This window comes from Sodiomyces alcalophilus (assembly GCF_042370955.1).
Source record: "Sodiomyces alcalophilus JCM 7366 unplaced genomic scaffold ACRALscaffold_5, whole genome shotgun sequence".
Taxonomy (NCBI): domain Eukaryota; kingdom Fungi; phylum Ascomycota; class Sordariomycetes; order Glomerellales; family Plectosphaerellaceae; genus Sodiomyces; species Sodiomyces alcalophilus.
Window position 1 is genome coordinate 1,727,174 of NW_027263536.1, and position 16,204 is coordinate 1,743,377.

General features: G+C 39.9%; 1 protein-coding gene across 1 annotated transcript; it reads right to left on the bottom strand.

The window, feature by feature from the left end:
• Positions 1-6,194: 6,194 nt before the first annotated feature.
• ACRALDRAFT_211830 (uncharacterized protein) lies at positions 6,195-15,404 on the bottom strand (the record flags this gene model as incomplete). The annotated part of the gene is made up of 3 exons (XM_071023791.1): positions 6,195-6,215; positions 6,299-6,420; positions 15,395-15,404. The coding sequence occupies 3 exons, from the start codon at positions 15,402-15,404 to the stop codon at positions 6,195-6,197; spliced, it is 153 nt and encodes a 50-aa protein (XP_070874216.1).
• Between the last annotated feature and the right edge of the window lie 800 nt (positions 15,405-16,204).

Sequence of the window (16,204 nt, forward strand, 5' to 3'; positions counted from 1 at the left end):
TCCGTAACTACGTTAGCCCGATAACGCTTATATCGAGCCGTATTAAAACCCCGGTCGTTATAATACTAATTATTAATGTATACCTAGCGTAGCTCCCCCTAGAGCTTATAGGCGGCACGCTAGCAGAAAGGAGTTAGCACGAGTATATACACAGAAAAGGGGAGAGATAACTCATAAGTTTCTTATTAGTAAATCCACCGCACTTAACTATATCTATAAGCGCCTCTTATATAGCGATAGTAGTACGAGTAATATAAAGATTTATTTAGGGATAGGTTAGTATACCGGGGCGGTCCACGGCGGGCAGGGAGTATAACTATGCCTCTTTATATTTCTTATTATTTTAGTCCTCCTAGTAGTAGTGGCACTTAAACGATTACCGACCCGAGTTACGATATAAGCGAAAGATAATAGGGCCTTAGCTATCTAGGATAATATTAAGAAAACCTAAGCAGCACTGTTAATAAGGCGGATCACGGAGGTCGCCCCCTATAATCACCTCCTAAACCGGGTAAAGGCCTAAGGGAATACTATTATTAGAAGGCGTAACGTTATTATCGCCCCCGTCGGCCCCCGGACCCTTATCGGTAATATTATTATCACTAAAAATATTATCACCCAGGAAACTCTTACCTTTACTAGGGATAAAGTTATTATCCTCGCTCTTATCGCTACTAATAAGGAGGATACCGTCGGCGTTACCCGATATAGTTATATCCCCTTTATAGTTAACGATACTATTATTAATATCGTCGTCGTCGCTATTATAGTCTACTAAAGCTAGAGTCGGAGTCCTTTAGTCGCCGGCGGACTAGCCACCGGGCGAACTATTATCTGACTTAATTACTAAGAAGAAACGGGCGAGGACCTTACTAACCTAGGGGTTAGAAACTATTAAGGTCTCCTTATTAGGGAGGGCTAGGCCCCTCGCTTTAATAAGAGTTATAAACGACCCCATACTAGGTACGGCTAACCCCTTTATTTTAACGGGTATCTTAGACACTATACCGGGCACGGCGGACCCTTTATTATTTAGGGGCGCTTTAGTAGGAGTTATAAGTAACTCTGTACTAGGCGCGGCCGGCCCCTTTACTTTAGTAGGCGCCTTAAACGCTATACCGGGTATAGTTAACCCGTTCTTAGTGCCACCCTTTATAGTAGTCTTTTTATTAACGCTATCCTTAACGGCGGAGGACTTCGTGGTAGCGGTATTAAGGCCACCGCCGGCCTTTTTACCGTTCTTTAGAGGAGTAACAGTCTTTTTAACCGGGGAGTTACTAGCCGATTTAAGCTAATAAGCTAACTTATTAGCCGTATATAATTAACGCTTCTAAGGAGCTATACTAGAATATAAAGGGTGAGCTAAGTTTTAGGAGCCACGTATAATAATCACTTATATTATTATTCTACACGGAATTAAGGTATATCCTTAATAGGAGTTATTATTATTCGTATAAAGAACGATTATAATAAGCTACTTTAGATATGAGATTAACAGAACTAAAGAATAGCCGGGGGCCTCGCGTAACGCGATAAGAAGACCTCTAGAGAACTCGAGACGAACCACTAAGATAATACCTCGCGAGTAGCCGAGATACGGTATTAAGGAATAGACTTATAGATAAAGCTTCGAGATAAGGCTATTATAATAGTTACTCGAATAGGTAAAGAAGAGAAGAGGAAAAAATAATAATAAGCTAGGAGGACTAGCTAGGATATATTCTACGATAGTCACCGGACCTTAAGTGGAGCCTGCGTGGTTACTCCTACCTACTCTACGATCTAGGTATACCTACTATATTAGGAGCTTACCGGTGGTTTATTATTTAGATAATAATAAAGCGTCGCGTGCACTCCTTTAAGTCTATAGGCTTTATATTCGGCCAGGCGATACGATTATTTATAGATTATTTATAAGACCTTTAACGATAGCTTAAAGGTAGAGCGTTAAAGGATCTACGAAGCTTTATTTAGGCTTTATTATGATAGTTTAGAGGTTTAGGGGAGATTAATCTTTATATTTATATTTAGCTCTGGCTTTAATAAGTGATTTATAAAAGGCCCTATAATAGGGTAGCTATAATCTGGATACGAATAGTGGCTTATAAGCCAGAAGCCTGGTATAGGCTAACTTAAGCTACTTATAGTCGGGTACTATCCGGGGCCGAGTTATCTCTTCGGGGCTATATCCGGAGAATATAGGTTAGACGGGAGAGGGTCCTTATAAGGGCACCCGGTTAACTATATTACTCCTAGGGATATAAGCACTAGAGGAGGGGGCGTAATATCACGGGTATAATTTATTAAAGTCAGGGATAGCTTAAATAGGGGGGAATAATACGTCTTAATAGTTATAAAGGGATTAGATAGGGTATAATATTCGGAGATAGGTAATCGAGTCGGCTCCGAGACTAATACTATCTGGGCCGGTCTAGTATAGTGTGATAGGGAGGACCACCAGTGGATAGATTATAGTCCTAGGGATACTTTCCAGGGGATTCGATAAGGTTCCCGGGGGAGAGGCTCTGGTTATCTATAAAAGGGATAGGTGAAGCTAAACTCCTGACTTAGAGGTTCAGCGAACAATTTGACTCTTAATTCGACCTATTAGTTTATATTGCCTTTTTAATTATCTTACAACGTCTCTTTACTCTTTACACGAAAACTCCTAACATTAACTTAAGAAGACGAATAGGGAGACTATTATATAGTCGCCTATTATTCGCGGAGACTTATAGGAGCCGAGTATAACTACCCGATTTATAATAAGGAGATATTAGCGATTATATGCTATATAACGTACTAAAGAGCCGAGCTCCTAAGTCATAGTCGTTTTACGATCCCATCCGACCATAAGCCACTAAAGTACTTTATAACGAAGAAGATACTTAATACAAGATAAAGCCGATAGGCCGGCGAGCTAGCTTAATTTAATTTTATACTAAAATACTATAAGAGTGCTAATAACTATATAGCCGACGCCCTCTCACGAAAAGAATAAGATAAAGTAAAACACTTCTTAGACGAATAGGAATAGATATAGTATATATAATTAATCCCGGATACCTTAATCCTAATAAAGATCCGTCTCCTTTATAAGGACCTATAGGTATTCGAAGCCGATAATAAGCTATAAAGACTATAGGACTCTATAGTAAAAGAGGACGATTAATACCGCTTATCTATTTAAGCCGTATCCGGAGGCGATTAATAGTTTCCCCCTTTATTAGGTCTCCGAGACTAGATCGCTAAGTACGAGATTACCTTAGAAGGGTTATTAATGTTCCGAGACTGCTTATAGGTACCGGGAGCTTAAAAAGGGAGTATACTATTAACTCGAGTAATCTAGGCTATATATAACTCTATAATCGTAGGCTACCTAGGGTAAAATAATATAATCGCCTTTATAGCGAGACGCTTTTTTTAGCTAGGAATGAACAGAGATATATATAGGTTTATACGGAACTATAATATCCATAATCAGAGCCACGTACAGAGGAACGCTAGGCCGGGACTCTTAAAGCTATTTCTGATCCCTGAATAAATAAAAAGCGACTGATTAATACACTTTATAACGGATCTATTACCCGCTAAAAAGAAGAAGTATAGGTACTTATAGGTTCTAACTAATCGATTAACGAAGGCTATTACCCTTAAAGTAATAGACTCTATAAAAGCGGAAGCCTATACTAAATAGTTCCTATACTATTATTTTTAATTCTATAATATATCTTATTTAATCATAAGTAATAAAGGCTCTAACTAACCGAGTCGTTTTTAGCGATACTTCTGTAAACTAACTAGTAATAAATAATAATTAAGTATAGCTTATTACCCCTAGACTGATAGCGCTATTAAATAAGCGAATTAAGAGGTATAGGTGTACCTCTAAGCTTTTATTTACTATACTTAAGATAATTAGGATAAGCTACTATTTATAGCTTAACTAGCGTTAAATAATTAGGAGAGTTTGACTATAAAGATAAGCCTATTCGTTTTAGAACACGGTTACTATGTTGACCTAATCTAGATTTATAAAGAACTAAGTAGCGATATTCGGGAGTTCGTAGCCTACGACCTGCTTTGTCGCCTCTAGGAAGCCACGGAGTTTGCCTAAGCCGTGATAACGGCCACGTAACTATAATAAGAAGAGTCCGCGAATAAATATTGTATCCCCGCTAAACGGTTCCGAGAAGGCGACCTTATATGGCTCTTATTTACGAACTACTCTACCCCGCGACTATTAGGTAAATTAAGCTAGTTCTATTAAAAGTGTAAGGTAACTAGAGTTATTAAGCCGTGTATAGTAGAACTGAATATACCTTTAAACGTATACCCGAGGTTCTATATAGACCTCCTATAGCGTATAAGCCAGGACCCGCTTCCTAGCTAAGTTCTATATAACCTTTAACCTAGCCCGATTTATAACGGCGTAGAAAAAGACGAATAGACTACAGAAAAGATCCTGTATACTAGGAATAGGAAGGTAGGTCAAGGCGTGATAAGAGAAGCGCTAGTAAAGTAGGAAGGATACGCTTAAATATCCTAGGAACTAATAGAGTCCCTATAAGAACTAAGCGCCTTAGATTGTTATAAAGAGAAGTATAGCCCGATTAAGACTAACGATAAACCCCGTGAACGTTACGAAAAGAAGAAGGGTTATAAGAAAGGTAGTAAGGATTAAATAAAGATTAGAATAATAGTAAAAAATAACCCGGATATTCATCCGGGTTATTTTATAATAAAGGCGGCGCCTTTTTATATAATAAATAATATCGTTATATTTTATCTAGGGCTTCTCTAAGAATATATCGTGATATAATCCTGGTATTATATACGCGAATAGTCGTTATATATATTCACTGATCTTAAGATCGTATACGGTAATACCTAAGCTCTTAGTGGACTTTATAGTGTCAGAGAACCCTAAAGGGGTCTTCTAGTCTTCTTAGCTAATAGGAGCCGGAGGGACTTTATAAGACGTTCGTCTATAGCTACGTAATAGATATATCTAGTATTTATAAGAACGGTAATAAACTTTTTACTTATCCGCGCTTATATAAAGGCTAAATAACTATTACGGGACTAATATATAAACTCTTTTTCGTCTCTTTATTTCTGTATAGTCGGCTTTAGTGCCCGCTTTCATATTAGAGCTATTCTTTTTCCGAGTCTTGATTACTTTCTGTGACTTTTATATAAATCGTCTTATTATTTAAGGTCGCCAAGACCTTAGCTACGCGGGCCTTTTTCTAAGCTTCGGCGTTTTTTTTAGAGCGGTATTATTATAGGTTTTGTGTGAGGAGTGAAGAGAGTCGTTAAGACTATAACAAGAACAGGTCACGAAGCTGACCTTAGGGGGGAATGATTGTGAGATTGTTCGTTAAGCCCTTTTAACTCAGGACTTAACGGGAAACACCCTACTTAAGGACTAGTGACTATCCTCCCTGGGATCGGTATATAATAACCTAAGGCTCTAAGACCATAGGTCTTAGGCCAGCTTAATAATCCTAAAATATAACTGGGTCCTAAATATCCCTAGAGTTAACCTTAGGGCCGGTTCCGGGTTCTTAATATATTCCTTAACGCCTCTAAGTCCTATCCGATTCCCTTAAATAGAATATCCCTAATATCACGCCCCTCCTTCTAAGGCTCCTATCTATAGGAGCCGGTGACTATTACTAGTCCGGCCCGTCTATTAATCTATCCCGACCTAGGGCCGGATAGGCCGGCCTAAACTCCACCTATTAGGGCCACTAACTCCCTCCTTATCCTCCCGAGCTAAACTAGTCGTCCCCCTTTAACCTAACCTAACCTTCTAATTAATCCTATCCACCTCGCGTAGTATAACCGTAGTCTATATAAACCAAGAGGCCTAGTTATCTTTAGATAAAGCATAACTCTCCTAGGTCTCTTTTATTTAGACACCCGTTATTCCGACTATACCACTTGGTTATTCCGACTGTAGTTCGGTCATAGACCCATAAATTTCCCGTTTCGGAATACCATCTTCCACATATAAGTCCGTATAATCATTATAATCGTAGACCGCTATAACGCTGTTTTTAAGCTTTTCACGTAGGAGCTATTCAACGCCTTAAGTTAATTGAAGGTAGTAGCAGATATGATCTTGATGACTCGGATTAAGGACTGTCGTTCTATATTATAGTTAAATACCACTAATTAAGGCCATGTTACGGAATCCAGCTCCCTATCTATCCATCACTCGTATATCTAATTACTGTTGCTATTGCTGTTGTAATTAACGGATAGCCGATCGTAGTATCGATAGCTCCACTGCCTCCTCTGCCCCCTCTGCCTCCTCTGCCTCCTCTGCCTCCTCTGCCTCCACGGCCACGCCCACGGTTATCATAACCGCCTTGTTGTTATGGTTATTACTGATGCTGCTGTAACGCAAACCTCGCCGCCACTTCTTCCTGCCGAGCCGCCGCCCGTTGTTCCTCCAGTTCCTATTCGGAGGGCTTATGATTAACGGTTTGTACGTAATCGTATATCCGTATTCCTTCGCGTGGTTATTTATAGAGGCTAAAAGATCCTCGAATTCTCCGTAGTATAAGGCAAAGAAGATAAGCGGAATCGCCGCATTGATTGACCGATTATTCGTAATCGATTGACGGATTGATAGATTGATAGGTTAATAGATTGATCGATTTTATTGATGGATTATAAGGGATTGAGGGATTAATAGATTAGACTATGATTAAAATTGACAATCGAATAGGAAGGCGGTGGGAGGAAAGTAGAAAGTTGTATTTGATTAGCTATAAATGTGGGTCCATGACCGAACTATAGTCGGGATAACCAAGTGGTATAGTCGGAATAACGGGTCTCTTTATTTATCTTTCTTACTACGACTATACTATAATAAAGCCCTAAGTGCTCTGGCCGGGGCCCTATCTAATAAAGGGCTCTAGTTAGAATAAACTATAACTCCTAAAAATAGATATTAGGTCGGTAGTGGTGGCACTTATAGGCAGTAAATCGTAGCCCTTATTGCTTTCGTAGTCTCTTAAGGCTCCTTTTATCCACTCCTTTTATATTACCACTATTATTAAGGTAACCCGAAAAGCCTATATAAAGAATACTTTTAGAATAAGGCCTGTTACGTTATAGTCCTAAATAATAAAAGAACTTATCCTATTTCCTTTATCGCCCTCTTATGGCCTATCTAGCTTAAGGCCGGGTAATAATAAGGTATATAATATCTATCGTGAATATTAATAATAATAAAGCCTATCCGTAGACGCGTGCACTATAATAGCACCTTAGGCGCGTCCTTTATTAACTGAATAACCGTATCGTAGAATCCCGTAATGGGTAGTCGTATCTAGGTAAAAGGGGAAGGAATAATATAAGTAGGGCCTATATTAGGTTATACGACTATCCTAATATGGGACGTTTCTATCTGCCTAACTTATCTTATTATTTTCTTTCTTCTTACCCTTTCTAATTTACCTATTTATAATAATAATAATAGTATCGCTATTAACGGTAAGTTATTTATCCCCGTCTATATTAAGGGTATTAACTTATCCTATTAACTCCTTATTAGGGTATATATTATCTCTGCGCGATACCGTATATCGTTTTAGTCGTGTATAGGAGCGCGGCTGGCTTAGGATTTAGCTAATATCGTGGCAGATTATTATTATTATTAGCACTATTACTATCACCACTATATAAGTGTTATATCCCCTTCGCGTAGACCTTAGGCTAACTTATAGTATTAGAGCAAACTATTATTATATAATAGCGCCCCTAGCTTTAGCTAATAAGCATAAGAAGTCCGGCGTGGCCGGTAAATCCTCTAAGAAGTCCGGTAAGGCCGGTATAAAGTCCGACGCGGTCGGTGCTAAGTCTACTAAGGTGGCACCTAAGGTTATCGATAAAGAGATAACTAAGACTACTAGGAAGAAGGTATAGCGGGCCGCTAAGAAGGCTTCGGCTAAGGCTAAGGCCGTAGCTATAGCGGCTGCTTATAATAAGATAATCGTAGACCCATCGGCATATAGTCGGACCGATAGCCGCGCACGGACCACCGATCCAAACCTATCTCTATATACACGTTAAGGGATTAGTTTAATCCCTTAAGTTAAAGTCTTAGTTTAAAGTGAGCGCTTAGTTAATAAATATACTACGATTACTCTACGATACTAAGCTATTAAGCCTTTTCTATAATATCTTTTCCTTAACTAAAGTCTACGGACTTTCCTTTCGTTATAATTCTTTAACTTCTACACCTTTAAAGTAGTTAGGCCGAAGATACCACCGAGAAGGACTTAAGGAATAAGCGTCCCCCCGGGGTAAGCCAGAGAAGCGGACGCCGGGCAGGAGGCGCCCGCTATACCGAAGCTGATAATAACGGTGCCCGAGCAGGGACCAGATAAAAATAAGGGGTTAACGGATATACCGGTTACGCTTAGTCCTAAAGATAGTGGTTTATAGGGTAATCGGCGATCCGTCGCCGGCCCCTTAATATTAACATAAAAGGCGTTAATTACGATGTTTTTATAGTATCTTTAGTAGTAGAGCGAGATTAATTAAGTGATTATAAAGAAGCTCGCCGAATAACCGGCGCCCCGGCGCGATTATAAAAAACCGCCGGTATATAATTATAAGCTAATCAGAGAGTTATCCACGGTTATAGAAATCGACGATTAGTTAGTAGCGATTAAGACTAGGAACTAGTTTAGACCTAGTGCCCTAGTGCTATAGTAGATCGAATAGGCTTTAACGAAGCTCGAATATACCTTCTAGACGTCCTAGAGGCATTATACTAGGAAGATCGCTAACCCGAATTAGAATAACTTTACGGCGTTTATTCGGCGAGACTATCTATCCCGGGATATATAACGGTATTATTACTATAAGAGACTTCGTAAGCTATAAATAACCGGCGATATAACGCCGATAAAGCTTTTCGAATAATAGGATAACCTATATAGGCTATTAGGCCAGGAGATAAGCGGAAGCGAAGAGTATATATAGAACTATTTTAGTTAGCTACCTCTACGTATTAAGGATAAGATATAAGAGCGGAGAACTAAATTAGATAAGGCCGTGACGCTAGCGTAAAAGGTATAGCTATTCTAGGATATAAGCCCTATTAAGAAGGCGAGTAGTAAACGATCGGATACCGGTTATAAAAGGACCTTATCGAACTTCTAGTATTCGGATAGTCGCTTAAGCCGGGTAAGAACTCCGGCGACTAGTCGGCGTATACCCGCTAAGCTAGGTAAGACGGACTCGAAGGGGGCGCCCCCGATAGGTTAAAAGGTATTAGGCTCGGGCCTAAAGCCTTTATAAGCATAGCTTAGCACGCGTGCCTTTACGGGTAAGTGCTATAACTACGGTAAAATGGCTTACCGTTCTAAGGACTGCTATAATTATAAGGAATAATAAATATCCGATAGCAGGGCGGTAAAGGCTTGTGCCTATATTAGTAACGTGCATACTATATATAATAACCTCGATAATAATATTCGGGTTAAGGAACTCTATTTATTAGGAAACGAGTCGGCGTAGGTAATAAGGGGGCCGGACCTATACCCGATAACCGGCCGGCGATTATAGTTAGCGAGGTGGCGATATCTATAACGATAGTGATCCGTTACGAAAAGGAGATCGAGTTTAGCGTGGATTTAGATACCTATACGTAGGTGGATATTATTAGCCCGGCGTTAATAGAACGCCTAGGGTTAAAACCGCTTCTAGAGGTTAAGACTCTAGAAATTAAAGGCTTTAATAGTAGCCCGGTAAGGGTCCACGGAGCGTATAGCTTAGCTTTTTATTTACTAGACGCGGAAGGACGGCTACGCGTACTAAAAAGTGTCTTCCTATATACGGATCGACCTAAGGGTACCGGATAATTACTATTCTCGAATAATAGTATAGGTTAGGAAGGTATTATAATTAATACAGCTCGCCGAATATTCGTTTATAGGCCGATCTTTATTATAGACCCCGAGCTATAGGCTTATAAGGTTACTAAAAAGCGGGCAAAGGCGTATATTATATATATCGCTGTCGTTACTATTATCGTACCGGGGATACCGGATATAACTATTCCGTCTATAAATAACGATAAGGTGATATACGGACTACTCGTTAAATTACCGCCGGAAATCGCCGACTACCAGAACGTGTTTTCAGAGCAGGCCGCGAAAGAGCCGCCCCTATTAAAGGACGCCGAATATATAATTAACTTATAAAACAGGAAGGAACCGCCGTTTAGGCCGTTATATCCCTTATCTCGAGCCTAGCTAAAGGAGCTAAAAAAGTATATCACTGAAGGGATAATAAGCGGTTGTATTTAACGGTTAACGAGCCCCGCGGGCTTACCGGTACTATTTATGCCTAAAAAGGATAATAGCTTATAACTCTACGTCGATTATCGAGGGTTAAACGCTATAACGATTAAGAATAGGTACCCTCTGCCCTTAGGTAGTAAGCTATTAAATAGGCTCGCCGGGGTAAAGTACTTTTTTAAGGTGGATATCCGAGATACCTATTATAGGATCCGGATTAAGAAAGAGGATCGCTAGAAGACGGCGTTTAGAATATAATACGGTCACTATAAGTATACGGTTATATTATTTAGGCTAATAAATACTCCGGCCACGTTCTAGGCGTATATTTACTAAGCGCTCGCCGGTTTACTAAATATATATTATATCGCTTACCTAGACGATATCCTTATATATTCCACGTTAAAGGAATAGTATATAAAGGACCTAAAGAAGGTCCTAGATCGGCTTTATAGGGTATAGCTATACGCGAAGCTATTAAAATACGAATTTTACTATAACCGAGTAGACTTCTTAGGGTTTATAGTAACCTGCGAAGGTATTATAATAGATCCGGAATATATATATACGGTCGCCGAGTAGCCAGCGCCTAAGTCGTTCCGGGATATCTAAGTTTTCCTTGGTTTTACTAATTTCTATAGGAGGTTTATTAAGGGATACTCTAGAGTTATAACGCTATTAACTACGCTATTAAAAGGCAGTTAGGCGGGTAAAAAGAAAGGACCCGTTAAGTTCCCGGATAACGCTAAGCGGGCGTTTAAATTACTAAAGGTTACCTTGGGGTCGGTAACTATTCTATCGTACTAGAACCTAGTACTAGATATAAGGGTCGAGATAGATACCTCGAATAAGGCTATTTCCGGGATCCTAAGTTAGAAGTACGAGACTAGATAGCGACCGGTCGCCTACTTCTCGCGGAAGCTTTCCGAAACAGAGTAATAATAGGGTATAGGGTAATAGGAGCTATTAGCTATAATAAAGAGCCTCGAGTATTAACGCTACTATCGTAAAGGTACGGGATAGGCGTTTATAGTGCTAACGGACTATTAGGCGCTTAAGGGTATACTAAACGCGCTAGCGCGGGACTTTCGTGGAAGGCTTATTAGATAGGGATACCGATTATTATTATTCGACTTTAAGGTTTAATACCGCCCGGGTAAAATAAACCTGGTAGACGGTCTAGTAAGATAGCCGGATTATATAGTGGATAAGACGCTATATAATAATATACTTCTTATTTTATTATAAAGATTATAATTAGTTAGCGACCTCCCGATAAGCGTTCGCTAACGGATCGTAAGTATCCACCTTACCCTAATAAGTAACACGGTAAAGATCGTATACGTTTAAGCTACTCGGGTAACGCTACCCGAATATAGGCCTAGTAAGCGTAAGCGGGTATAGACTCTATAGGAGGGGGCCCTGCCTAGCTTAAGAGATAAGGATAGAAAAGGGCTATAACCCCTATATACTACTAATAATACCAGGCGTGTTATCGTCGCTGCTATTACCCGCTCCCGAATATAAGATATAGGGTATAGGGCGACTATTTAGCGAAGGGTCGCTAATAAGATATCGCCGATACCCGAGGCTAAGGCTAGGGTTATTATAATACCGGATTAGTATATCCTATGTTTTATAGCTAGAGAGTTAGCTAGGAATAAAACAGTATATCGGAATACTATTAGTAAGGAACTAGAAGATCTGGTTAAAGGGCTATAGACCACTAACCCGGATTATATATCCTTAATTAAAAATATTCGCCGAGGGACCGGAAAAAGAGCAGGGTACTCTTTTAGAGAAAATGATATACTATTATTTAAGGGACGGTTAGTACTGCCTATATAGGGCGCCCTAAGGGCGGAGGTCCTGCGATAGTACTACGATAACCCTAGGGCTAGGTATATAGGAGCGAATAAGACACTTAAGCTGATTTTAAGAAAGTTCTACTAGGTAGACTTAGCGGCGGATTTTCGTGATTATATCGCTGTATATTCGGTGTGTTAAGGGGTATAGGTCCTATGATATAAGCCGTATAGTTAGCTATAGACGCTACCGTTACTTATATATCCGTTCTAAGAGATTAGTATAGATTTTATTACGGGTCTACCGCCTATAAAAGGGGCCGATAGGTAAATATATAACGCTATCCTAGTAATCGTCGATTAGTACACGAAGTACACTCTATTTATTCCTATACGGAAGGACCTAATAGCACCCTAGCTAGCGGCGCTACTATATAAGGAGATTAAGTGCCGATTTAGTAGCCGAAAGGGTATAGTAATAAACCGGGATAAGCTATTTACTACTTAGTTTTAGACGGAGTTCTGCTATAAGCGGGCGAATACTTAGCGATTATTTATTATATACTACCTATAGACGGATAGTTAGACGGAATAAACGTATTAGTTCCTAATTAAGTACCTATGAATAATCGCCGGTAACGCGATAATATAATAGCCTGTTTATTTATTAAAGGCAGGGTTCGCCTATAATAATAATAAGTATTCCTTACTTAGTATCTCGCCGTATAAAGCGTAATTCGGGTACTATCCACGTATAGTAGAGTATATTTAACCCAGGGACGATACCCGGGTATAGGGCGTTTAAGAATATATTAAGAAACTAGCGGAGGTTCGGCGGAAGGTCCGTAAATACTAGGCGTATACCACGGAGTACTAGGCTCGGCACTATAATAAGCGCTACTAACTATAATAGTATAAGGTAGGCGATATTATTAGACTATCTATAAAGAATTTCCGATTCCGGTAACAGTTAAAGCTAGTACCGCGATATATTCGGGTATAAGTAACTAAAAGCATCGGCGAGTAGGCGTATAGGGTTCGCCTTCCTATATAGTATACGAGGATATATAATATATTCCCGGTATCCTTATTAGAACCGTGGAAAGACCGAGTAGCCGTAGAGCTATCGGCGAAGGATCTCCCGCTCCTAAAGAAGGAGCAAGATAAATAGGAGGTAAAAGATATCGTTAGTTATAAAGAAGAATAGGGTAAAACGTTCTATCTTATAAAATAAGCAGGCTAGCCGGTAGAGTATAATACCTAGGAACTAGAGGACCACCTAGAGAACGCTCTAGGGATCCGGAAAAGGTATTAGAAGCATAAAAAGTATATATATAAAAAGTAGGACGACTATAAGATAGTATAAGGCGCCGAGGGGTTATTAGATATAAATAAGAACTTAATTATAGGTTATAATAGCCTTTTCCTTATAGTGATTAAATAAACGGGGTTAAGCCCCGACTAGTCCTAAAACCCTAAACTATTAGAATCAAGTTTAACGCTATTTTAGGCGATTATTACCGGCGGTTACTCGGCGAAATAAAAAAAGAATTAGTCGCTAAAACTATGGAAGTCGGTTTTATTGCCTAAAGAAATGCCGGACGCATGACGGTTATTAGCGCGAAAAGGGCCGGGCAGATTATTAATATCGACGTTAAAGCCGTTATTATTAGGGGCCGACTATTCGGCGGATAGATAATAACGGGGCATATGAATACAACGATAAGGGATATCTTCCTTATCGGAGGAGGCGTGGGCCGGGCTAGGCGGTATATAGTTAGTATCGCTAGAAACCTAATTATCGGCTAATAAAGTGACGGGAGTTCGGCGGCGAGGGGGATAATAAGGGCGAACTATAACAGGGCGGGGAGCGGGCGTAGTAGTTTTATCGGAACTATCGGTAAAAGGATCGTTATTACTATCCGCGGAGGCGTAACTATAGCGACTAGCCGCGGAGCGACTAGTAAAACAATAAGCCAGGATAGGGCGCCGGGGGTTATTAATAGCCGCTAAAAGGTCAGCGAGACTATTAAGGACCGGGAAGGTATCTAAGCCCCCTAGACGTCCTTTATAGTCGAAAGGATAATAACTATTAGTCGCTAGATCCTTAACGAAAGCGATAAGCGACTTAACGTCACGGAGATTATCCTCCTAAGTAGGGCGAGTAAGGTCTAGTAACGCCGAAGCCTTGACGTCGTTAATACGACCTAGCCGGTATATAAAGTTGACCGTTATTATCGAATAAAGAGATAAAATTTCGTTTAAAATAAGAGTTTAAACCTGCTAACTATTAGAATATAGCCGAAGGGTCGCTAGTGAATTAACGACTTATATTCTTTACGGAGACCTTTTTCTCTCCACGGTCTATAACTACACGGAACCACTTATATACCTTAGAAATACGCTTGTGGCCCCGACGCCGAGCTATTAGCGTTAGGTTATTATCTAATATATAAATTTACTTACTGCTATTGTAAAGCAGCTAAGCGATACCTAGTATAAAATCGGGAATCTAATAAAACTATTTAGTATAGGAAACGCTAAAGGGTCGGCGAACTTACGGCGATATATTATTAATAGCCGCGAGCGTAGGCGACGTAATAACTAGCGCCCGTGCTATCGCCGGCCTTATTAAAATAATTAATGCCGGTATAGGAGTCTAAACGCAATATATAAAAAAGGTAAGGTGCCTTATAAGGGAGGGCTAATTCCTAACCCTTATCGGTATTATACTTAAGCTTACGCAGAGCAATAGCGACTTATAGATTAACCGACGATATAATAGCGATTAATTAGCGGAAGGATAATGATTTTAATAATAATAAATTAGGAAAAGGGTAAATATAATCGTCGAGTAATCGGCGATTATAATAATAAAAGATAGTTATAGAAGGAAGATCGGGAGCTATAAGGAGAATTACGCGAAGGAACTATATACTCGTCGCTAAACGGTTACCTAAGGCTAGGTATAATATCCGCGAAAGGTTAGATAATCATAGGCAATAATAATAAGCATCGCGGAGTTTCTATAGTAATATTTAGATAAATCACGAGGTATATAGTTAGCGATAGAACGCCGATAAGCAGGTAAATAAAGGAGCGGCCACTCTTTTTTCCTACGGGTTTTTAATAAGGGCTCGTATAGAACTAGATAGAGGTAATTAATCGCGATAAACGCGTAATTAAAGGCATCACGATAATATAAGTCTATAGGACCAGACTTATCAGGGGGGGGGGCAGTATAACGAGATAATCGCAGACCTATCGACATACAGTCGGACCGATGGCCGCGCACGGACCACCGATCCGAACCTATCTCTATACGCGCGTTAAGAGATTAGTTTAATCCCTTAAGTTAAAGTCTTAGTTTAAAGTCAGCGCTTAGTTAACGAATATACTACGATTACTCTACGATACTAAGCTATTAAGCCTTTTCTATAATATCTTTTCCTTAACTAAAGTCTATGGACTTTCCTTTTATTATACCACTCTTAAGCAGTAGTAGTAGTAGTAGTAGTAGTAGTAGCAGTCTAACTCTTTATCGGACTTATCGTCGGATTCGTCCTCGGATTTATTATCTTCTTTCTCCTCGGAGGATAAAGCTATTAAGTAGCTAGGTATAGCGGCTATTCTAGCTAAATAGGCTACGCCGGTTAGGACCGTTAAGAAGCCGGTTATTATAGCTACTCCGGTTACTAAGTCGACCGGCCCTCTCCCTTTAGGGCGTAATAACTCGCCGCAGGGTGCTTTTAAGCCCCTTAGCAACCTAAAGGGCGTCCTTAACTATACTAGTCAGGACGTTATTATAAGGGGTGGTGCTAATAAAGCCACCCTTTTTAACGATAAGGAAGCTAACTCCGATAGGTTATTATTATTAGAGTTCGCTTTATCTATAACCGGGTCTAGCGATAGACCCTTAGACTTTAGCTATAGCGGCGGCGTCGAAATACTGGTGCGTCCCGTTAATTTAGTTAGGTCGGGCCTAGAGCTACGTGCTCATTATAGATAGTGCGCCCGTATACTGGGTTCCCTGGCGTTACGTGGCGATAACGCTACTAGTCCCCTTACTAT